This window comes from Lycorma delicatula, chromosome 1 (genome assembly GCF_047948215.1).
Source record: "Lycorma delicatula isolate Av1 chromosome 1, ASM4794821v1, whole genome shotgun sequence".
NCBI classification, from domain to species: Eukaryota; Metazoa; Arthropoda; class Insecta; order Hemiptera; family Fulgoridae; genus Lycorma; species Lycorma delicatula.
In genome coordinates, this window is record NC_134455.1 from 183,113,790 (window position 1) to 183,140,654 (window position 26,865).

General features: G+C 28.5%; 1 protein-coding gene across 3 annotated transcripts in view; it reads right to left on the reverse strand.

Annotated features, from left to right (window-relative positions):
- Positions 1-596: 596 nt before the first annotated feature.
- Positions 597-26,865, reverse strand: part of LOC142326044 (zinc finger protein 385B-like) — a 96,286-nt gene continuing 70,017 nt past the window's right edge. For all 3 annotated transcript variants that reach the window (XM_075368142.1, XM_075368159.1, XM_075368150.1), the window contains 3 exons: positions 21,047-21,191; positions 9,480-9,547; positions 597-4,283 (listed from right to left, as the gene is read on the reverse strand). In XM_075368142.1, the coding sequence (XP_075224257.1) occupies positions 4,023-4,283; positions 9,480-9,547; positions 21,047-21,191 (474 nt within the window). In that variant the 3' untranslated portion in view covers positions 597-4,022. The remainder of the gene's footprint in view (positions 4,284-9,479; positions 9,548-21,046; positions 21,192-26,865) is intronic.

A 26,865-nucleotide genomic window follows, 5' to 3' on the forward strand; every position in this document is an offset into this window, starting at 1 on the left:
TGGTATTTTAAAATCTCTTGGGAAATCATTTTACAATGAAATCACTGATTCATGTAATATGGGGGGGGGGGGGGGGTTGAAGCAATTCAATTGAGTTTAGTTACCCCATGACTATTTCAAGGTATACCTTAGAGAAATCCTGATAGGCAATAGTCAAATCAAAGAAAAGAAAACTTTGCACTAGACTCAACAATTATTCTAAAAAAATTGGAAAAATCCTTTCGGGATTTATGACTACTATTTTAACCAGGTAAAAACTGAGAAGTTTACTGTGATAACACTATTATATTTTATTTACATATTTTTAACATTTTAAAATAAAAGTTTATTAATTTTCAACCCTACTTATTTTTTAAATCTATAATTAATGAAAAATAATTTTAAATTATTCCTTTCGACTTGTAGAATACTCTTGCATTTACTTGTATTTTAAAATGTTAAAAATATTAATTTTCAAGAAATATTAATTAACTTTTACATAAATTCTTGGAAAGTTAAGCAATGCTAGTTTCAGTATTTTTTTTTTATGTATCATTTCAATTCTGTTGGTTAATATATATAAAATGAAATGAATTTAAATAAGAAAACAAACTACATTCCTCTATGTAAATGATATTTATTAATAATTTAGAGGTAATATTATTACATTTCTCTATTAAATTAAAATAATAAATTTTATGTGATCATCACTACATGTTACAAAAGTTGAAAACAAACCTAATAATTTATAAAAATTTTTAAACAATAAAAAGTTCAACATGAAACTACAAAATTTATGTCAGCAAAATGAAGTAAAGAACTTCAAAATAAATTATATATTTTACATTAATACATAATAAGACACTCAAGTCTGTTTAAAAAAAAAATTCCTCCGAAAATGAAAAGGTGAATTTATTTATTATTATTGGTAAATTTATGTCATCTAACATTTAGAGACAATTTACATATACATTTATATTTATAAACAAAACTGAAAATCTAATCACAACATTTAAAAATCAGCACTTCTGGTAAAACTAGTTAAAAATTATAAAAATAAATAAAACACAATACAAATTATAATATAATTTAACAGATTGACTCCCATGAAGTTTTGATTTTCTGAAGTTATTTCACCTAATATTAGTGAGTATTACGTGAAATAATTACTCACTAGATGTAACCCATGAGGTCCAAAATAGTTCCTCAGCTTACACTAATGTAAGCTGACCTCTTGCGGTACAAATTGGATGCTCAGTTTCATTTGATTTTATAATGAACTAAATGTAGACAGCTCACTGAACATTTCTCTCATAGCCAGGCTTCTTAATAGTACATTGGTTCTTTTGATACAGTTCAGGAAAGAGTTACACAAAATCATTCTCATCATTGAGGTTATGTGTAGAAGTATAGCATGAGTTTGTTCTTAGTGACAAACTAAGAACTTTGTCATTCTGACAAAGATCCAACATTTGTAAGATCAGTGAATGCTAACACATCATAATAGAGTGAATGTGCAAGTTCCGAAAATAGAACTTGCATTAAATTTTTATACAATTCAATATAAGATATATTCAGGAAAACAAATGTATAATAATAGATCTGAGATGCTTGTATCTATGAAAATTTTTATGGAATTAATGGACCCATATTTGGATTGTGCTTGCTCTTCTTGTGAAAGTGAATGTTGGAATAGATTACTATGACAGTAAAGCTTTAACAGATTGTAGAAATCAGTTGGGCTCCTATACCAAACCATTGTCGTTCTCTAAAATAGTATAGAAAAGTTGCATTTGATATACTTTTGTGTACCTCAATTGTAAATGCTTATCATTGTTCCATACAGCTATGATAAATAAAAGTGTATTACAGATTTTAAGGAATATATTATGAAAATGCTAGTGAATGATACCATGTGATGCACTTGATCTTCCTGCAGTTCCAAATAGTAATACTAATCAGATTTTAGTTAAATTCAAAACAGGAAGATGTACAATTATAAAATAATTACAGAAAAAGGATATAACGCAGCACGGAATAAATTCCTGAAACCTAATACAAAATAATGGAATAATTGTTTACAATGTTGGAGTGCTTTTTTGAAGACTATAGTGCTAAATTCTTAAAAAAACTTTAGTTGTTTGTTGTACTTTTCATTTTTACCAATTTTTGAAAGTTTTTGTCATAGTAATATGTAATTATTTCAATAATTTCATTCTTTTTCTAAGTAATAATATTGATTTTAATTTATATTTACAATATTAAGTAATTTGAGTTGAGCAGAGCTTTTCTGTGGTTTCTTTTATTACTAGAGTTTTATTGTGTTTTCCTTACAACTGTAGTTTCATTTCATATTGTATAATTTTTTTACAGTTATGTAAATTTCCTATTAATTTTTATTATAGTTTGTTAGAATTACGAGTTTTATTACTTTAAGAATTGTGGTTCTTCTTTAAGAATTTTTACAACTTTTTATTACTTTAATTTTTTGTTGAGAAAAAGAAAATATTAATTTTTATTGTTATAAGAAAATCATCGGAATTTTTATTTTATTTGTTGTCCGCATGAGGTACATGTTAGTTACACAAGAGTTCAATGTGAAAAAACTTTAGAATAAACTTTCTGTTTGAATTTTTGAGGGACAGACTCGTCCCTCCCTCTGACCAAGGCAAATTAACACTTTTATAGTATTTATGGGTTTAGATGTGGCAGGAAATATAACAGAATGATAGAAAATAGTCATAAAACTGGTATGATATTCCTAGGCAATAGTAGTAAATTATAGTTCAGTCACATTTCAATAGCACATGAGGGACAAAAAAGTATTTTAAAAGATATTGGCAACATGCAGCGAAGGACAATTATGACATTCATGGGAGTCAACCTGTCAAACATTATTTGAGAAATATAAAACAAATGAATACCATGTAACAAATAATACTCTTCAAGATGAAACAAAAAATCTATTTTATGCTTCACAAAAACATTATCTCTAAGGGGTACACATCTTTTGTTTTACAGTACTTTATTTCAATGAAATCACAATAATCAACAGTTTACAGCTACATACAAAATATAGTTTTTGTTTTTAAATAACTACATTTTAATCATAAGTTAAACATCAAAACATTCATTAACTCAATTAATTTTAATGGTGCTTGAAGCAGTAACAAATAAATTAATAAAGGTGATTTTAAATCAAAATAAGTTTTAACGATACAATTTACAATGCTGATAAAATTTAGCATTTTCATTACTATATACAATTTTTTTTTAGAACAACTTAGCAGTGGATTAAAAGAAATCTTCTTATTCCTATTTTTCTTGACATGTTAAAAAAATCATGAAAAACCATTTCACATGATTATACTAAAATTTAGTTTACATGTGAAAGGCATATAAAAAAGAAACTAAATCTTCAATATTCAATAAAGAAAAACTATACAATCTAACGTATTAAAAATATTACAAGTATGAAATACATTCCAATAAATAAAACACTAATGAAAATTAAGGGGGACTTCATTGTTGTATCTGAAGAGCTACTATCTACTCAGAATCTTCCTGTAACTTCCAACATTTCCTGAATTTTTATTTACCGAGATTACAACAAGATAACTTCATCATTATAGTTTTAAGTAATACTGATCATTCTGATATTCTAATTTACAGCATTGAAAAAACTTTCAATTAGTACTAGACACAATCAATCGGTAAATCCTTTGCTCGGCTACATTTATATACAGGAAAAGGCTTTTGCATTATAACATTTTTAAAATATTAAATACCATCGAATTTCAATCATCAAAAGGAAAATAAAAGATACAACAGAGAAGTGTATCATCACAGAATCAATAACAAAGAAATAAAAACAATTCCTACCATGAAGGCAGGGGACAATACTCTTTTCACTCAATAAAACAGAAGCGGTTGTATGTTGTAATCAGCGTACAGTGTTCACAAAGTAACACAATCACTTCTACCAAACATTGACATGTTCTTCTGAACAATATATAAAAATGAATGTTAATAAAAAAAAATTATTAATAACGATTATAACCTCCATGCTGTGATCGCTGGAATGATGGCCCAGACCACTTCGGGGTGTAAACGTTCATTGCATTGTATCCACCGCCACCACCTGGACCGGCAGGTGCATAAGAATATGAGCCGAGATCATTTTGTGGATTTATCCATTCCTTCTTTATGAAAGGTGGAGGTTGTAATGAAGGCTGCTGTTGTGTTTCCATTGGTTCACATCCTTTTTGCCCAAGCTTCTCCTTGTGTTTCCTTGAAAAATTATGCTAGAAAAAAAATTATGAGTATGGTAAATTGTTAAATAAATATTCTTTTCTATTTCAATAAACAATATTAAATCTATACATAAAGATAAATAAAACGTGCACTAAATAATCAGTTTGATCATACTTCATTTCACTGTGTAAAAATTAGAATGGTAGTGATTGTTATAATGAATAATTCTCTTGGTACAAACTCAATGCTACAAAGATAGTTATGATACTATGAAGAGATTTGGTTTACTGTAGTATATGTTGTCATTGTTAATTTACCTGAATGACGTTTACCGTATAATATATTAATTTTTTAATACTGTTTTTTCAGTTACACTTTCCAACCGTCGCCAAATTTTGTTTTATTAATTAATGTTTTTCTAGAAAAATACTGATTAATAAAAAAGATTTCTGTTAGTGGCACTAATTATTTACCAGGTATTAAAACATAACAGACCTTGCTGATTAAACCAGCTGTACATACCTGATTTAACCATACCTCTATACCAGCTGTACAAAAAAAGAATATTGGGTATTTAATTTACTACTATAATATCACTTGGATGAATTGTGCAGTATTGATTTAACACTAGACTTAAAGAGCAAAAAGGACAGTTTTAGTTATGCTCATGGCCAGAAATTGATTCCCTATTTGACAGTGCCACTAGCAAAAACTATTCCTGATCAGAAAGCCTTCTGTGTTTAACAATTTCTTAAATGTGATTCTGAAGTTGCAGTTTGCTGAGTGTTTTGTAGTTTAATTATGATCAACTGAGTGACAATGACATTTGTTGTCTGCATAATCTGCTTGAAACAATTGGATGTCTGTGTAAAGAAAAGAGTGCAGGATGACTGAGGGTTTCTGAAGAAAATGCTTTCACAGCTGTTATAGGCTTTGAAGCCTATAGACTGCACTGTGTTTAGAGATGAGTCGATAATTCATCTTGGTGGAATATGCAGTTTATATTTGGTGATCAGAAAATCCTCCTGAACTCTTACAATGTGAAAGGGACTCCGCAAAATTAAATGACTTCTGTGTAATATCCCGATGGCACGTTTGTGGGCTGTTTTTTTGTTGAAGTAAATGTAAGGAGTTGCATATTTGGATAGGCTCTTTCCTCAACTGCAAGAGGACCAGAGAATTATATTTGACAACAAAATGGTATTTTCTCATCGACATAACTCTTTACAGGATCAGTAGAATGATGTTTTTCCTAACTGCTTAATTGGTTGGCATGGACCCGATGACAGTGCTTGTTTGCGGTGGCCTCCAGGTTATCCAATCTGACCCCATCTGAATTTTTCTTCAGGGTATGTTAAAGTTTCATCTGAACATGCCTCCACCACCAAATGATTAATCTGATATGATCACCTAGATTGAAACAGCTGTCGCTTCCATTACTACAGACATGCTGGTTAAGGTGTGGGATGCACTCTCTTACTGGTTGAATAACTGCCATGTTATGAAAGGTGCTCATATTGAAAACATACAGGGGAAACTGTATGAGTTACTCATACATTTATCACTGCAAATCAACATTAAGGAACAGTAAATAGCTTTTTTAAAATTAAGATATTCTTTTTTGTAAACCTGTTTTTTAAAAGCTATACTGTTATGGTTGTAGGTGACCTGAGTTAAAAAAATAAGTCAGTCTTAAAGAGTAAAAAGCACCTAAAAATGGAAAATGAGGAATGAAGTAGTTTCCTTGTAGTATCTTCATTTTGTTGGAACAGACATCATAATTAACATCATTAATCTCACAAAAAAGCATTAATTGTTTTTTTGAGATTAAAATCAAAAATCTAATCTTTGAAGACTTTACATGCACCACAGCAACTAACATACCCCTTTCTTTTGTGAAAACAATGTGTAAAAAAATTAACATAAAAAAGTCAATATTTAAACCAACCTTCACAAAGAAAGGCAGTTTAAATAAAATTTGGTTTTGTAAATGTAATTATTAAATACTTTCTTTTATTATATAAAAATCTTTTTTAATCATTCAAATTTTATGTAACTTTTATACCTATGATAATTCATTATTCTTTTTTTTATGTATTATATGCTATATTAAAAAACTTAATCGAGATTATTTATCATTAAATATATTTTGTTGGTCCAATTTTTATGTATTTTTTACCTTTTTACATTACAAAACAGATTTTAATTACCACAAAAAAATTGGCTGTCACAATCAGTCTGGGTGGTTGATGCAGCTGAACATCTGGGCGAGTTCCTACAGTAATAGTTACATATTTTTTCTTGGTTACATTTTTCAAACACAAAGATAAGATATATATTCTAAGTTAATAATAATACAACTAAACAGTTTAATTTTTGGCGGCCTCCGTGGTAGCATCTCAGCTTTTCATCCGGAGGTCCCGGGTTTAAATCCCGGTCAGGCATGACATTTTCACATGCTACTTAATCTCATCCTTTGAAGCAATACCAAAGTTAAAAAAAAAATAGTTTAAATTAAAAGGAAAACCGATTAATTAAAAAAGGAATTTTATTTAAATTTATTGACAATTTTACTGCAGATTATATAATAGTTTTTATACTCAAGCTACTAACATAAACTTTATGTAAGTTTATTCAGATTAAGTCTGAATTTAATTTCACTTATTGTCTCCAGTGTAAAAATAGAATATGATCTAAAAAAAAATTGGAGATCAATAAAATATTGTTTTAGGGCTATTAAAATTTTAATTTTTGAATTAATAAGAGGAAATTTGTAGCAAGGACAAATTGTTGTTTTTTGACTACTGCCCAGTCTTTCAATTTGGTTCAAGTCTGGGGAGTTGCCTGGCCATGCGAGCTTTAAAAACTCACAGTGTGACAACTTTAAAAACTGAAAGTTACAAATCACACCAACAGTTTTTTCCAGTGAGGGACTGTTCAAACATCCATTTCTTTCAGAAGGAAAAACAGTAAGTAAGGAGGATTATCTTGAAGCAATTAAATATCTTTGCGAAGCTATTAGAAAGAAAAGCCACAAGCTTAGAAGTGAAACCATTGAATGCTCCATGCTGATAAACTTGCATATAAATCACTATTAATTAAGTCTCTATTAATTAAATCGCTAAGTTTTTGGTGAAATAAGAAACAAAAATTGTTCCACATTCTCCTTAATTATATGATTTAGCACCAGCAAACTTTTTTATTTCCTAAATTAAAAATTGTGTTGAAAGGTCAAAAGTTTTCTGTTGATTAACATGTTAAACAAAGATTCATTAGCCTAACTGTGCAGTCTCTTGAATGAAGAGTTCCAGAAATGTTTCGAAGGATAGAAGAAACATTGGGAATTGTGTATTCAAAATGGAGGATACTACTTCGAAGGAGACAAGGCTAAAAAGCTTCTAAGGTAATGGAGCATTTTTTATTTAATCATTTCAGGAATTCCAAAGGTAGGTGTACAAAGTGTATTTAACTTGCACACTTATTCTTCTTTGTTTTTACGGAAAAAAAAATTGTTCTAAAGAATGTTTCTCACTCACAGTTGAAACTCATGTTTTTCACAAACAGTAGCGTGCAAATTAATTTAAACACTTAAGTTATTTAATAAAAAGTAACTATTTAGAAAAAAAAAATCTTACCTGTATAATCTGTGAATATGTAGAAATTAAATATGCTCTCCTTTATTCTTATCTCACTTCATGTATACGATTTGGTATTGTTTCAACAAGTGTATATATATATATTTTTATTTTTTCATCATGAAACCGTACAGTTTTCATGAAAATCTTTTGGTACAAATCATTTTTGAGTTGTTATTTAACTAATGCTCAAAGTCAATGTTTTGACTTCCAAAAATTTTTCTATTTTTTTGGCAATATGATATGGTGCCAAATCTTGTTGAAACACTCTTGTTGTTTTATGAGAACTGTCGATTATGAGCCAACAATATATTTTCATCTGATGCTTTTCTAAAGTATGGAATCCTTTGACCCTGAACATAAAAATGTGACATCAGAAAATGTAACATTTCTCCAGTCTTCTTTGGTCCAGTTAACATACACCTTGGCTCACAAGAGCCTTTTTCACATTGCTGGTATTAAAAACTGCTTTTTAGTTGGCTAACGAGCTTTCCGGCCAGCTGCAAGATGTTGGTGTATATAGTTGATATGTGTATATTTGTTCACTGGATGGTAATTCATGATTTAAGTTCACAGCAGATAATTTTAGATCAATTTTACTTTTTCTCACTATAACTAATCCTATTTGGAGTAGTTTTCTTTTACAGCTACATTTTCCTTTCTTTTGATGTGAAAAGGAACCAGTTTCTTTGAATTGTTTTAAAATAGCATTAACTGTCCTAGTCCAATACCGTACTCAGGAACTACTATTTGTCATTTTGTCATACTGGTATACTCAAAAAGGAAAACAATTTCTAAACACTTTCTATGAGTTATGTCTGTTATTATATATTCAAGACAAACAGAACAAAAAATATGATTTAAAATTTTATAATAAAAAATGAAATAAACTTTCACAAAACACTATAACATGAAAACTGCTAAATAACAAAAGAACAATAACCTCACATTACACAAAAACTTAAAGAATGGGTATGGTCAAGCAGTGTAGCCACAACATAAAAATAAACAAAAAAATTCCTGTTGGATTAATTTGCACGCTTCTGTAAGTAATGTTCAATTGTACATAAAAACATTTATAACATTACTAGAAAAAACTAAATTCATTTTTAAGCACTTAACGCCTGAACAACCTATTTCTAGAATTAAGAAGAAAATAGTTTAGAAAAACCCACAGATGTCATAAACAAATAAACTTATTCAATTATTAAAGCTAAATTAACAACACGTTTAGCTAAGCACAGAGGTAACTGATGTCCAATTACGTATGTGTATAATCTCAAGTACAGAGTCTAAGGTAACAGTTTGAAGTACATATCATTATAATGATGTATTATAAGTCAGAAATAATGAAACTGAGCACAGCTTACTCCTTAATCATGTAATGAACTTCCTAAGAAATAAATAATTTACATTTTCTAAATGAAAAACTGGAATTAAGAAAATCTGAAATATGGATAATAATATCCTCCCAATAGTTTTTTAACAGTACGCATGGAAGAGGGATATATTTAACTAGAAATAAATGCAATACATTATTTTATAGTTTCTTCCTTTTTTCTATATTACTTATATATGTTTCTATAAATCTGAAAAAATATATACAATTACCTGCTGAAGCTGAAGAGCAGAATTTGCACTCACATTACAAACATTACATCTTAAACTTCCTTCTGTACCTATTAGAACATTAAAAGAAGTTTAAATAAGAAGCTGTCTATATCCTATGTTTTAGTTAGTAAGAAATCAGTAACATAAATCCCTCTGCCATTTTTAAGAAAAAAAAAAAAATTATGAAACATTTTTATAATATTCACCACAAGGCTAATGAATGATTAAGCAGAACAATTTTTTTTTAATTAAAAAATGTAGCAAACATCACAATTTTCAATTTTTTGTGTCAAGGAATTCTTTCATTCACTTTAAATGGTTTCACTGAAATCAGTTTTATTTTTTCAGATGATTTTTTTTTTAATAGTTCACTTTGCAACATACGGTTGTTATGTTGCAAGGTATAATGAGGTACTTTGGCCTTGATAAACTATTTAAGTGGAACACTAAAGTATGTAAAAATAGAAGTAAAGAATTATATAAAAAAAAAAAAAAAAAAAAAAAATTGAGTTACAGGGTGGTGAGTATAACCAAAATTAAATATCAGTGACATGTACTTAGAAATAATTGCACGATATTTAATAAAAATCAGATAATCCAATACAAAGACATCAACCAAAACAATAACTGACAAAAAAAGACCATATAATAGAGTTTTTTATTTAGCTCCTATCCCTGAATCAGACTGCCCAAATACATAACTGAAGAGACATACTTTAGTTATACATATGTATAACCTCAAGAGATTTACTACAGCAAATAGATTATTGGAATAGGTTCAGAAAAATATGTAAAATAAAAGTATATTAAAATAAACTATATTTAATATGTTAATTAGATTAAGAAAAGTTTCGCCAATAGTAGCTTAACTTACTTAAAAAGCCCCAATAGATAGCTGAGGAATTTCGCTTAAAAAACCTGCTGGGTACTTTTTACTATGAGCAAAACTAAGGGCAGTGAATTTTACAATACGCACCAAAATTGCGCTGCAGCTATCATAGATTAGGTAGTGTAACTCAAGGACATACAATAAATAAATTTCCATAACTATGTTCCTATTAGAGATAATTAAAAAATTCAAAAAGATAAGGACCCAAGCCTAAAAATTAGGTCAAATTTTCAAAGTATTTTTAATTTCTGATTGCCTGTTAATCTGGATCTACTGTGAAAAACTGTAAGTTTTTGATAAAACAACTATAATATATAACATGTAATAAACACAAATAATGTATAAAAAAGATTGCAAAAAATAAGTCAATATTAATATTCTGTTTTTGAACTACTACCTACTCAATCCATAATAGACCGATCAAAATAATTTATTTAGAAGGAAAAAACTGTTACCTGGACTTTTATAAGTGGAAACTGTAAAGGGGCTTATAATAAAAGTAAAAAAAAATAAAGCGTGAATGGTGGTGGTGATGGGTTGAAAAGGGGGTGCAAAATGGTATTATTGCCATTCTGGCGGAAGTTATATCAAAATAAAGTATCCAATACAAAAGTTGTACATCATGCAAAAATCTAAAACTTTTGTAGAGGTCACTTTTTAAACATAACATCAAAATTTTAAAGAAAAATGTGAAAAATATTTTTTTTTGTTTTTTATTTTTCATTTCCACAAAAATAATCTAATTTTGATGAAACTTGGTGAAATTATACCTTACTGTGTCTTTAAAACCACAAATTTTTATAGATAAAAAATTCAAGAAGTTTCTGAGATATTCATCTTTTCTGGACTGAAACTTTTAAAAAAGAAAATTCTACTTTAAAAATGTTCGTACAGAGTTCTGCCGGTGCTCATTTCTCATTTTTTTCATTTTGACATATACTTTTTGGTAAAATTTAAAAAAATCTATAATTACAATTCAAAAACATGATCAAAAATGTAAAAAAAAAAAAAAAAATGACTTACAACAATAAATTTTTCAGTAATTACTGATAATTTGTTTAAATTTAAAAAAATTCAAAACTGATTACACCATTCAATTGTGTGGAAAAAAATACAAAAGAAACTAAGTTTCATTGTTTGACCTGAAACTTTATTTTTGTTCAGTATTGCTATAAGCATCTAAGTCAAATAATTTTGTGTATCAAAAAATATTTGTCTTTTGTACGCAATCATTATGTAGACAATAGCTGAATAGTATTTGATGGTTATCTGGACAAAGAGACTGGTAATGAAAACTCAACTGCATCTTCAACAAAAACTGCTGAACACTTAAGGCGAAAAAATTCTTTTGTGTTCCTTTTTATAATATTGAACCGCACACAAAAATAACAAAAAAAAAAAGAAAAAGAAAAGCATTTAGATTTGAAGGATATACAATTAAAACAAGCAGAAGAAGATGCGGATTCATTAATTATTAATATAGCAATAGAAATTGCTGAAAAAAAAGGTTATAAATCCAGCAACAGGAGTTGCAGAATATAAAAAAACTGTCGTTGTTGTTGGCCAAAATATTGATCTTTTGGTTCTATTAAATCAATTAAATTCGATGAATGTAACAATTACCTTCTCAAGCCAGGTGCAGGTAATGTAAGCGATTCAATGTATTCGTCATATAGTCTCTTAAGTAGAAGATTATTGTTCTATTGTTGGTTTTTTATACTGTTTTATGGGCTGTGACACATTTGCTTTTGCAAGCAAAGAAAAAAAACAACTACAAATTCACTGATTAAAACTCCCGAGTTGACAGAGTTTGTAAAGCCTTTTTATCAGACTAATACAGACCCAAAAGTCATTTGCTCGAAATGGTTGTAAATTAATTTCATCTATTTACAAATGCACAAATGATAAATTATCTCTGGATGATTTGAGATTTCAGCAATAGAAAGTATTAACAGCAAAGTCTACTTTTAAATTAGAAAAATTGCCACCAACTGTTGGAGCAGCTACATAACACTCCGATAGAGCATACTTTGAGCTTCAAATGTGGCTTGGAAACAAAATAACTGCAACTAAGTGGGGCTGGAATAAAGTAATTGTGAATAATTCTAAAATATTCACGCCTTGCTTTACAGAAGTCTCAGTCATGTCTGAAGATTTATTAAAAACAATCTCTTGCAGCTGCAAAACCAGTTGTGAAGGTAATAGATGCGGTTGTCGAAAACATGGACTGCACAATGTACAGATTTATGTACAAAATGTCAATGTTCGGATAATTGTTCGAACATTGACAAAATTTTGGAAGATTTCAGTGATTCTGAAGACATTTCACATGAAATCAAGCAGCCAAGACTTTATTGAATCCAGAAAATTAATTACCCGAGGAATTTAGTGATATCGAAGAAACTTTTGAAGCTCAGGATGAAACCCAGTCTAATGAAGGATCAGACAATGGAGATTAAGTTAAAAAGTTGCCAAAAAGACCAAGATTGGCCTAGTATTATTTAATTGTAAATATCCATTGTAAAATTTTGAAAAATATAATTTTGAAAGCAAAAATCAAAATTTGAAATAATTTAATTAAAAAAAATCACTCATACATCTATGAATTCATCAAAATCTTTAAAAAAATAAGTACACTAATCGATTCTAAGATAAACAAATAAAAAAAAATTATTTTTTTTATTTATCTGAAGCTTCATTTATGAATTGAATATTTATAGCAATACTGCACAAAAATAAAGTTTCAGGTCAAACAATAAAACACAGTTTCTTTTGTATTTTTTCTGTATAATTGAATGGTGTAATCATTTTTTGAATTATTTAAAAATCTTAAATTATCAATAATTATTGAAAAATTCATTGTTGCAAGTCATTATTTGTATTTTTTTAAAATTTTTAATCATATTTTTGAATAGATTTTTTTTATTTTACCACAATGCATAAGTCAAAACAAACAAAATGAGCACTGACAGAAAAATGGATGATGATTTTTCTAAATAGAATTTAAAAAAAAAAAGTATTTCGAACCGGAAAAAATGAATCTCAGAAACTTCTTAATTTTTTTTATCTAAAAAAATTTATTGTTATTTAAGACACAGAACAGTATACTTTCACCAAGTTTCATCAAAATTAAATTATTTTTCTGGAAATGGAAAAAAAAAAAAACAAAAAAAAGACTTCACAATTTTCTCGGAAATTTTAAATTATATAAAGTGACCTCTACAAAAGTTGTAGATTTATGCATGATTACAACTTTTGTATTGGATACTTTTTTTTGATGTCAACTTTTGCCGGAAATTGTGATTTCCGGCAAAAATTTCTTTTGCCGGAAATCACAATTCTTTTTTTAGCCTCCGTTGATTCAGCTGGTAATGGAATCATCTTATAAGTATGAGAACATGACTTGAGTCCAAAAACAACAAAAAGAGAAAAAACTAATGTTTATGTTTTTCGCCTACACTCCTTTATTGGGGATTGAATAAGGCCAAATACTATCAGAAAGTGTCTTAGCTACCTAATGAGCATTAATTAAATTATGTGAAAAATTTACTCTGCTTTGAGTAAATATTGTATGGGAATCAAAAGGAGATCTGTTATCTTCCCAGGGAACAGGACTTGTAACTAAAAGGGATGCAAAATGGTATTATTGTGATAATACCATTTTGCATCCCTTTTCAGCCCAAATCAACCACCACCTCCGCTCACACATTTATTTTTTTTAATGTTATATAAGCCCCTTTACCATTTCCACTTATAAAAAGCCCAGGTAACAATTTTTTTCCCAAGTGTAATTTGATTGGATTAAAAGGGATATCTTTATATCTTATTTAATTGTTTATTTATCAACATTTGAAAATTGCATTTTTTAGAAAAGCATGTTTTGGTACCTTCCCTAACACTCAAAACCAATCATTATTAATTCAGTTTTTCAAATATAAAAGTATTTTAATTTTTACTTGTAAGGTAAAACATGTACTTTAAGACTTCAGAGACGGTTTTTCAAAAACTTAAATCATTCAATGAGTTTTAAGAAGTAATTGTTGGTATACTTTGCAAACACATGAAAATGATGCTATAAACATTATTATAAAAATTTTTATGAAAATAAATATTTTTATGCAACTTCGTAGATTTATGTAAAAATATATCATTTATCAATATTTAACTTTAGATTTGATTAATTTTGCAAATTTTTTGCTGTTTGTGGAGAAAACTGTTTTTTTGAAAAAATATCTAGTTTTTGTTTTGTTTATTTTTAATCTTAGGAAAAAATAAACACCACCGGAAGAAAACTAAGACAATTCTGCATAAAAAAGCTCCCAACACTTTTTTCTAAAAGAAAAATTAAAAGATTATGTATAAATTATTAACTTATGCGTTTAGTCATTGTATATGAGAAGGTACCCAGCTTCCAAGCTACTCTACCATAGTGCTATTTTGATGCTTATTGTAAAATTCACTAGCGCCCTTAGTTTTGCTTGTAGAAAAAAGTACCCGCATCGTTTTTTACAAAAAATTTCTTCAGCTAAATATTAGTGCTTTTTATTTTTACATGTGATTAGGAATAAAGCTGCTACTGGTGAAAAACTGAAATTTTTTTCTGAACTTGTTACTAAACAGATTAAATAGTTATTTGCTCATGTCTGCTAGGGCACACTTTTATTCTACATACTTTTCCAAACCCATTCCAATAATTTATTTGCTGTAGCGAATTTTTTCAAGGTCAAGACCTTTTTTTAGCCTCCGTTGATTCAGCTGGTAATGGAATCATCTTATAAGTATGAGAACATGACTTGAGTCCAAAAACAACAAAAAGAGAAAAAACTAATGTTTATGTTTTTCGCCTACACTCCTTTATTGGGGATTGAATAAGGCCAAATACTATCAGAAAGTGTCTTAGCTACCTAATGAGCATTAATTAAATTATGTGAAAAATTTACTCTGCTTTGAGTAAATATTGTATGGGAATCAAAAGGAGATCTGTTATCTTCCCAGGGAACAGGACTTGTAACTAAAATCAAATGGAATCAGTGTCCCCATAAACAGAAATTCTTGTGCTAAATTTCATTCAAATCTGTTCATCCAATCTGAAGATATCAAGCAAAAAAAAAAAAAAAAGAAGCCAAATACAAGATTCTTTTGACATTTTTCCATATTAAAAGCTTTTTTTTTATTTTTATTTAGAGGCCATTTGCAAAAAAACTAAACTTGTAAATTTTGATCCGATTAGCCCCTTCTTTCCCTTGAATAGTATACCGAATAACTTTATAATGTGGAAAGTAAAGGTTTTTCAACTGTGGCTGTTCAAATTTTGGTAAAGGAAATACATGAAAAAAAAGGATTTGTTAAAACAAAAGAACACTAGCAATGTGATCACAAAGCTTTATTAGTTACATAAGGTCATCCAGGTGGAAAGGGTTGGAAATTACACTGCCCTTTGTCTGATTTTTCCAAACATTTAACAGCATCAATCCCTCACCAACATGATTTATCACTAATTTATAACTTTATAATTTACTTTAATTTATAACTAATTTCATCCATTACACATTTATCTGATTCAGAAATATTAAGCAAGACATATGCCAACACATACATCCATAAATATATAATTATTCTTCAGTTTTGCATTTTTGTACCGAAGGATCCTTAATATGTTGAGAACTGCTACAGATTAGAAAAGTAACAAAGGCAAAATCTGACATATGAGTAAATATGTGTTGGCATCTTATTTGATTAATATATCTGAAATAGGCAAATATACAAAGTGTGTCCAGAAAGTTAGGTTACAAAGACCTTAAAGTTTTATTAAAATGTAGCCCTACAAATCTTTAACTGAAATTTATATACATAGATTCATTTTTCAACATAATCACTTCTACTGCCCAAACATTAAGTCTGGAAATAGCTTTACTTCTATCATATCATCATCATCATCATTGAGCTTTTTACCTTGTTAGATCTTTTTTAAGGTGAAAAAGCAAATATTTTAGACGGTTCAAAAGATATTTCTAATTGCTAGGCAATATTAAAGTGATTGCTCTACCAGGGTAAGGCAGAACACTGACGTGGTACAGTATAGACATTATATATCAGCATTGCTCCTCTTTTTTTTTTAACCCATTGAAGACAACTCACTGGCTCAAAATACATATCAGCAGTAATTGATATATATATATATATAGAATATATTTGTGAATGTAGCTGTTTTGGAATTAGGACTAAATTTTGTTGTTGCGAGCAACATTTTTTGGTGGTACATTGTGTTTACATTTGTCTTGAATTTTGAGACATTCACAGAAATTGGCTCAATAAAAGTAGAACTAGGCATGAGGTTTGTGCTTCCGCGAACTTGGTTAGCTAGTTCAGAGGGATACAAGGTAGGATTCAAGGTGTCTGGACGAGGCCTACAGCAAAGGCAAAATCTGAGTTAATAAATCACCGATATAAATGTTTACTGAAGCATTTACATCGGTGGCATCCCAACGAGGCCAGGCTTATTACTATGAAATGTAAAAAGTCAGAGGATGATAGATGACTCCCGTTAAAGCCCATCAGGAACAGGGGGGGGGCAACTGGAACGTCACTAAGCGGGTGTCTTCCCCTACGGGGTTGGGATGTTACCATCAACTACTCTGAATTCACTGTTATTGCTTCCTCTAACTTTTTGGTTTTCAAAGAAAAATTAAACTATTATGTCAGTTAAAGAAATGAATGTTCAAGCAGTGGCCTGGGATTTTCATTCGAATAGAAATGATTGTGTTGAAAAATGAAGATGTGTATAAATCCCAGTTAAAAATTTGAAAATGTATATTTAAATAAAATGTTAAGGTCTTTGTAACCTAATTTTCTGGACACACTTTGTATATTTTCCCATTTCAGATATATTGATCAGGTAAAATCTTTGATGAATAAAAATAATTCTGTATATCTTAAACTACTTAAATTGATAATGTGTTTCAGACATTCATTCACATATGATGAATTTACAATTGAGCATTTTTATTATCAATAAAAATCACACTTACTGCTTTTTGTTTCTTTAATATATATTTATATACATTAAAGCACTTTCATAGAGATCACTACTTCATCAGATGTAAAAAAAACATTTTGTTACAAAATTAAAACAGAAAAGAAGTTTGTTTCATCTTCTAGATCAATTAATTAAGTAGCAATTGAATGAATGATGAAAAATCACTGACAATAATTCCATAACTATTATTATTAGATAACCTTATATTAAATAAATTTTATAATTTGTTTAAACCATTCACTATCTTTAAAATTTAACTATTCATTTATAATGCCATTATTTTTTATTATGGTTTTTTTTCAGGAAATTATGTTTTTTACTATTTACTTCTAATACTTTCATGTCTTGTAAATTAATGCTTATTATTTTTTATATGGTTTGCATAATTAGATTTTTGTTTAATATACTTAAAAAACTTAGTGTTCAGCTGGTTATGCCAAGATAAAATTTGTTCAAAATTATCATTACCACTACTCATATTATTTAGGCCTATACCTGATTTATAATAAATATTTTATAATTTATACCATTTCCACTAATGAGTTTTTTAATTTTTTTATTATTGATTTAAGCTATTTTATAGAAATTAGAAAGATGTTTTTAAAAAAAAATTAAATGTGTTACATATTATAGGTAGAAAATATATATTATGGGTATATTATTTGAAAGAGTATAATATGTTTTACAGTTAAATTTATATATTAACTTAGATTATTAACAGTTTTTTATATTATATCCATTATTGATAGCTAGATATTTAATTAAATTTAATTCATTTTTTATTATTATTTTTTATATTTGAATGTTCTGTTAATCACAGTGTTAAATATAGAAATTTTTTGATGGAATGGAAGTATAGAAAATTTTGTTCATAGTTGTTATAGGTAATTTTGGTTTTCTAAAAATCTCTAATTTTAATTTATTATTATCTTTTTCTATATTTATATCAAGAAAGTTTATAATGTTATTTTGTTCAATTTGAACTTATGAGTTATATTTTGATGAAAATCACTGAGTTGATGAAATATTATTATATGTTATTAATTTATTTGTTTATTGAAAATGAGAAAAATGTCATATACATACATATCTGACCAATAATTTCATATATTGAATAAATTTAATCTTATTTACAATAATATCCACCATATTTTGTAAAAATATCTTCTACAAAATACTACTTGAAGGAGAACACATTGGTAAACACATTTCTTTTACGTAAATTCATTATTAAATGTGCAGTAATAATTATGATTAAGCGTTTTAAGTTTTATTTTTATATTGTAATTTTTTAACAATATTTGAAGTTTCTTTAATAGAGGTTTTATTATATAATTACTTATATGCAGTATAATTCAGTTTTATATTGTTTTTCAAGAAATTTTATAAAAATTTAGAAATTTTGTAGAAAGGTGTATTAATATAATTTATAAGTGGTCTAATATGATAATTTTCTTTATGAATTTTTATCAATCCTGAAAATTTTAACTTGGAAAGTTTAATTCACATATGAACATTAAACTCTTCATCTTCATACAGAGTAAAATCCCTTGAGAAAACCTTACCTGATTTTCAATGTCATGAGGTTTTCATTTTTGAACAATTAGGATTTAATATGGGTGTAAATGTAACACTTCGTACAAGATCCTTTGAACAGTAATTGCAGAAATGTTTACTTCTATTGCATGGTTTATAGCAGACCACCTTGTACTTCTGCTGATATAATTATGTTTTTTGGAAGAAAAACATAATTATGAATTCTTTCCACTTACAGACTTCTTTTCAAAGCAGATTGTAATGCTTCTACAAAAGTAAGTTTCTGACCCTGTGCTGATGGAATAAGAACTCAGTGCACAATCATGAAGTCTAAGACTGACAGTACAAAATACTTGCTAAGTAGCTTCATACTTGACAAATAGAACACTTTAACATCAAAAACATACTGTGCATCTGTTCACCAATCCATGACTAAACTAATAAGCATTAAATAAATTACAGTTTGAGTGTTATTCTGACAAAGCAGCATCCCACAAACTTCTTCTGTAATTATGCATGTCTATTTTTAAATCAACTGGTCGTTCACCTGGTTAACCTGTTACATGGGGCATTGATGCTGTTAAATTTTTGTTAAAAACTGAACAAGTAGAGGAGTAATGGCCTTTAAACCATGATTACTTATTTATATGATAGGAATTTGCTTCATGAAAACTTCACCATGGACTTTTCAAGACTATCATTAATAATAGTGTAAAAGTCTTTTTTTTCAAACAATCTTCCTCATGCCTACCTTTGCAAAAAAAAAAATTAATCCTTTTTAAAATGTTCAAAATTAAAAATTTTTCATTATATTAAAGTGAAATTCAGAGAATGTGGTAAAAAATATGTCACCAATCATACAAGCAGAAATGTATGCACACTCACACGTACACAGTACTCACACGTAGAACTGAGCCCTAGTTAATTCAGCACTTTCTGATTCAGAGGACTCCAAACACCTAGGTATAAAAAAAAAACATAGCTGAGAATTTTGGCTCATAACTTTTGTTACTAAAATAGTCAAAATAAAGAAAAAGAAAACTTGTAATAAACGAATTAAAAAAAGAAGACTTAAAAAATTAAATAAAACAGAGCAATACAATTACAATGGTCAACTTTAAATGAATGTGACTGAAGGTACTAAAAAAGACTTATTTTTTAATTATGTAATGGTACTTAATAACAATATGTCTCTGGACAGCAAGGTAGATGTTACTGTGTGTGGTAGAAATTTCAATTGCTAGTTAACGTAACATACAAGAGAAAATAATGAATGGAATAAACAAGTATCTTCTCCCTGGCCAGGTCAGTAGCTAATTTTTATAACAGATTTATTTATAAAATTATGTGGTACAAGATTGATAAAATATGACAAAAATAACCTGAAATAACATATTTGATACATTTTAAAAAGACGTATGAAAATTTTAAAATAGAATGGAGAAACATCTAGATGACCATTCACAGACGTAACAATTTTCATAAAAAATATTCATCTTTAATAAAATGTACTTGAAAATTTTCAAAAAATGAATTTCACAATGGTAAACACAAAAATATTTAATGAGAGAGCCCATTTCATTGGTATTATCAGAAACATAAATGCTAACGAAACTCAATTTATAACACAATGGGTGCTAATGTGGTATCATCAAGAAGGAGAGATAAAATACAGAAACAACTACCCATCTCTGTCACAAAGCAGTAGCGTGTCTCAGCCTTTCATCTGAAGGTTCAATTCCCTGTCATAAAATATAACATGATCAGAAATAATCAATATGGTTATGCATACAAGATAACTAGAGTTTATTTATAGATTGTTAATATAAACCTAACTGTTTATTTATTTTTTTAAATTAAATAAATAATGCTCTAATATTTATAATATTATGTAAAAAATTTAAAAATACTGAAACCGATCATGTATCTACAACTAGAAAATTGCCTCTAACTCGGGTAATTTATAACCTATATTAGAACCAAGATTAATATTTTAATAATACTTTCAGTTCAGTATACTAACAGTAATAGTATTTTTATGTAAAAACATGAATTTCAATCACAACAGATAAATATGTAAAGTGAAACTATAAGAAAAATAATTACCAGGGGCAGGAAACGGTGTAGTCATATTTCCTGTCCATCCTTCCTTCACAAATACTTTTCTCTGACTTTTAAAGTAAGGAGCAGATCGATTGTTCATATCACTAGAACCTGCAGCTCTACCACTGTGCTTCTTTGACATTTTATGCTGTAAAATAAAATTACAGAAAATTAGTTTAATTTGCTGCTCTTAATAAATTTATTTTCCTAAAATACTAACAATTAAGAATCCTCAAGCCTCAATCCAAAATTATAGATAAAAATATTTTTAATTTATATTAAATAATCTGAACAAAGTTTATCCACATATTTTTATTAAAGTCAACTTTACTTTGAAAAAAAAATGTTTTATTCAGTTTGTTAATATTTCATGTCTCAATCCAGAAAGATATTTAACATAACAAATGAGCATTAAAAAGATTAAAATAAATTACATGTGGCTAAAGAAAGACTTGATTAATGCTATAAAAACCTTTATTTTATATGCTTCACAGTTTTAAGATTATTCCCTTCAATATACTCCCTTCCACGATCCCCACATCAATTCATGTGAATTTTCCATTGGTCAACAAAGCAGTATTGGAAGTTATTTTCAGAAAGTATGTTCATGGTTTCCATTGCTTTGTTTTTCACAGTTTCAACTGTCTCAAATCTTGTTCCTTTCTGTGCTGATTTCACCTTTGAGAACAGAAAAAAAAAATGGGACAAGGTCCGGTAAACAGGGTGGATGTTCCAAAACAAGGATCCCATGCTTAGCCAAAAACATCTGACATACGATGCAGTATGGGCCAGGGCGTTGTCCTGATAAAGAATCTACGACTTGTTTTTCCACAATTCAGGTCGCTTTCTTCTTACTCGTTCACAGAGAGTAATTAGTAGAACCTCAAGGTAATATTGCTGATAATACCTATAACTCCTTGGGTACCTGAAGGTCAGACTGACCTTCAGGTACCCAATTTACGTACATAACCCCATGGATTTAAAAAACATGGTCATTTAGGACAGGGGTCATCTTCAATCTCTTCTCGTCCATCTTTTAACTATTTATACCTTTCAAAAACCTGAGAGTGATAAACATTCATCACCATATACTTCTCTTAATAAAGAATGAGTTTCTGTGATGGATTTTAAGAGTTCCACAAGAAATTTCACTTTAATGCATTGCTCTTTTAAAACACTTAACATTTTTCCGAAGGGCTGCAGACGCAAGGTCTGATATGAATGAAGGCCGTGGCCCAACTAAGGGGTCTGCAGTCAACTTGGTGGCAGGAATGGAGAGAGGGGATGTCATGCGATTTGGCCATATGCCATTTGACCTTTACGTGCGCGTTGCTTGTCTGTAGATCAATCAGTCCGGTTTTGTTTTTTAGCCACACCTCATATGTCCATATAAATAAATTTGGCAGAAAACCAAATGAAGATTTCCTTGAATAAATACTGTTACTACATGGATAAAGATATTACTTCAAACAATTAATAACATTATTTTTTCACAATATTTCTACTGTTGTTTGAATAACATTTTCAACAAATATAACCTAAATGACCGAAATATTAATGCCACTTAAATAAAGTAGATGTTTCAGAGATCTAAGTTTATGTGAACCAAGTACGTCTAAGAATTGAATCGCAAGGCAAATAAAAATAAGCCAAACATTAACACCAATGTGGTTTATATGTAAACCAAGAATCTTATTTTATTTGCAACAAATCAAAATTTATTACCTCAGATTCATGTAGTCTCCCTCAATTTCAATGGACTTCTTTCATTATGATGGAAATTTCTTACTTTTAGTTTAAAAGAAAGTTTTTAGTTCCCCCTGAACCATTCAGCTTTAATGAATTTTTATCATTAATAAATTTGTTTCCTGAAAATTCCTTCAGTGGACTAAATGAAGCAAAGATTGGATGGAATCAAATCAGATGAGATGAGCATCTTCATACTTGAAGGTATAAAAAGAGGTCTTCTTTATATGAAGTAATACACTAGGTTGCTGAATACACTTGCCCCACTCAATAGAATTTAGTGGAACAAATGTAGTACTTAATACTTTTAATACTTAATGATTAAGAATAGGAATCGATAAACAAATGAGTGCACTCCATCAACATAAAAGGAAGAAATGAACAAGTACAATATTCACATTCTTGGGAAACATATTAGCAGGAAATTAGAACGCAGCAAGATAAGACCTGAAGAGATGTATTTCTGTAACTTAGATACTTAGAAAAAAAAAACAGTTAGAATTTAAAATGTGGACTAAGAAAGGTGACTGGTGAAAAAAAAAGGATGAAAAATAAACAAACAAATAATGAGGAAAGAGAATAAATTTTAATTGGAATAATTCCAAATATGAAATCAATTTGTCTAACACATTTCTCATGAAAGGAGAAGGGTGATTAAAACAGCACAGACAGCAAACATTTACAATCTACTGTATAAATTCCAAACAACATAGAATTTATTGTACGCAATATAACATTATCTTATTCTACAAAATCCTACTATATGGGGTTCAAAATCCCAGCCGATCATGGTGCTAGGTTTTGCTATATCATCTGTTCCAACATGTTTTGCTTATGAAAGCAGTCAAATACAGTATAATTTACTGCATCTTTAAAAAAGTAGCATGTCCTCCACTTGTGGTAGGTGCTCTTGAAAGATTTTCTTTGTTAAAAACTTATAAACTTTTGTAGATTTGTTAAAAACTGTTATTATAAAAATAATCAGCATACTATTCAAGAACCAAAAGCGAACATAATTCAGAGGAGGCATGCTTTGAAGAGTAGCACAAATATGAAAAGAGACAGAATGCTTGGGAAGAGAGAATTTTCAGCACGTTTTCAAAACAAATGGAATTTTAATAACAAATCCACGTAATTCTATTTCAAGTTGTTACACTAAATTTTACTGCTTTACAGTCATTTAAAAAAAATAATATATATATATATATATATACACACACACACACACAAATACATAGGTTATTTATAAAAACAGTTTCAGGAATTGGTCCTCCACATTGAAATGAAGAAAAAACTTTATATTAATATACATTCAGAAAAACTTAGTTTAAGCTCATTAAGTTAAGATCATTCTTATTTTTAACATAAAAATTTATTTCTCAGTTGCAGTTAATCGTATAGGGCTGAAATTTCATATATCGCTAGGGTACCTAGAGGTTTACTAGTATAAAAATAATGAACCTGATTTCTCAATCCATTTCAAAATGGTGGCCATGTAAACTTTTTAATTGTTAATATCTTTGGAACAACTGGTTTATTTAAATATTATGTTTATTATAAACCATGTTAAAACATCTTTTGACATTTATTTAATCAAAATCGTTCATAAATAACTAAGTTAAGGTTGAGTCACTAGATTAAAAATCCTGTTTTCATTTCCTACTGAATAAAATGTAATACTGAAAATATTAATATTGAAAAATAATTTACAATAAAACAGATGTTATAATTGACAAGTAATTGTTGTAAATGTAAATAAAAACTGATACACAGTTTGTCTTCTGCTACTGACAAAGTGGAATACATTGATCTGGGCTGTACGCATTATTATTTTTTTACATTATCTTATTTACCACAGCAGGTAATGCGAATCATATTTATACTAACTTATAAAATGCATTTAATGTATGGTCTTGTATGTTGTAACATCCTTGAGGCGAGTCAGCTGTATCAGGAACACTTTCGCAATCAAGTGTTACTTTCTCACACGTTTTCATCCATTCATAGATGACTGTGACACAGGAAGCCTAAAACCTGAAAAACATGGTAAATCAGGACGACCACATTCTATACACACACCTGAATTAAAGGAAGGTGTGAAATGAAATATCTAATCATCCCAAATAAAGTACTAGAGAGCTGGCCTTGGGAGTTCAATGTTAGTAATGCAACAGTTTGGAAGTTTTCCTTCAACTTTTTTAATCAGCAACTCATCCCTATCACTATCAGCAATTATTTTACCTCAAAATTACACTCAATGTGTTCAGCTATACCAATGGCTTATCTGAAAATGTACTAATCAAAATTTTTTGAATATTTTCTTTACTGATGTAGCCAAATTTACATTACTGGACATTCTTAAAACCCACACCATGCATAAGGGTCAATTGAAAACCTTCATGCCATTTCAGAAAATCGTCATCAATATCAGTATTCTGTAAACTTATACGCTGGTACTCTGGGTAACCGCTTTTTTACCTGAAATGCTCACAGTGAAAGATACTAACATTTCTTGACGGCTGATCTTCCAATTTTGCTTGAAGATTTGTCACTTAACACATTCAACAAAATGTGGTTCATGTTCAATGGGGCTCCCACTCATTACAGATTAGAAGTTTGAGGTTACCTGATTGAAGCATATCCAAACAAATGTACTAGTCGAGGCCTGCAAGGTCTCCTGATTTCAATCCTCTTTTCTTATAGGTCCATTTAGACATTTACATAGAAGAATTGTGCACAAAATTCTAAATGGAATTGAGAGAATTTGTCAGACACCTGGCATCTTTGAAAAAGTCACGCAATCAACAAGAATATACCTGGGTGCATGTATTTTGAATGAGGGCTGCCATTTTGAACAGCTACTGCAGTTTCTTTTATTAATGTTTTATTATCTGATACGATAATTTTTTTAAAAATAAATTTTAATTGAAAAAAACCAAAAAAAAACTGTGTTTTAATAACTAGTGTCTGTTCATTAAACAAAAAAACGTGTAATGCAAACTATTTTTCAATATTATATTTATTACACGATGTCATTAATAAAATTATTCCAGCTGAGATCATCATGTCGAGTTAATTAATTTTATTCAAGAGAAAATGAACAGAATTTTTAATCTAGTGACTTACTTCAAGAAGCTCTGCCTTAACTTTGTTATTAATGACCGTTTGAATAAATAAGCTGCCAGAAAAGAGTTTTAACATAACATAATATAAAAGAGTTTTGTAATAACATAATATTCAAATAAACCAGTGTTGCAAAGATATTAACAATTTAAAAAAAATTTTTTATATGGCCACCATTTTGAAATGGAATGAGAGATCAGGTTCATTTTTTTTATACAAGAAACCTCTAGGTATCCAAGCAGTATACAAAATGGTGGATAGGTGGTATTACTAAGCATTTCAGGTCATTGTTGGTGAAGATTTTTCTTTATTTCAATATCGAGGACATCCCCAGAATTCTCAAAACTATTTTTATAAACATCCTGCATGTGTGTATATATATATATATTTTAAAGTCAATTTTAAAACTCATGTTTCTCTGTACAAATATAAATAAATAACTTGATCCACCAAGTACAGAATAAAGTTAAATTAGGTAGGATGACACTTACGTTATATTATTATATATACAAAAGAGTAATTTCACGATTTTCTCGAATCTTCAGTTGATAGAATTTTTTTATTTTTCACATAAAATTACATATGTGATGCGGCCTATGAAACCATGCCATAAGTAGGAAAAATCATTTTTCTGGTTTTCACTGTTTTTAATAGAACACAAAATTCTGAAAATTTTGACAGTAAAATCAACCTTCTATTATAAATATGAAATTTTTAATTGATTTTCAAATTTATTTTTGTTATTTTTGGGAAAATAACAAAAGTTTTTGAGAAGTAAAATTCAATAGTTGAGGATAGAAAGAATGTTTCCATGTGAATATATAAAAATATTCAGAATTTTGCGTAGAATTATGTTCTAAAAAAATAAACAAAATCATTTTAATATTTTTTAATAAAGAAGAATCACAGGAAGTAATGAAGAAATTACATTATTCTCGCTTCAAGAATTCCAA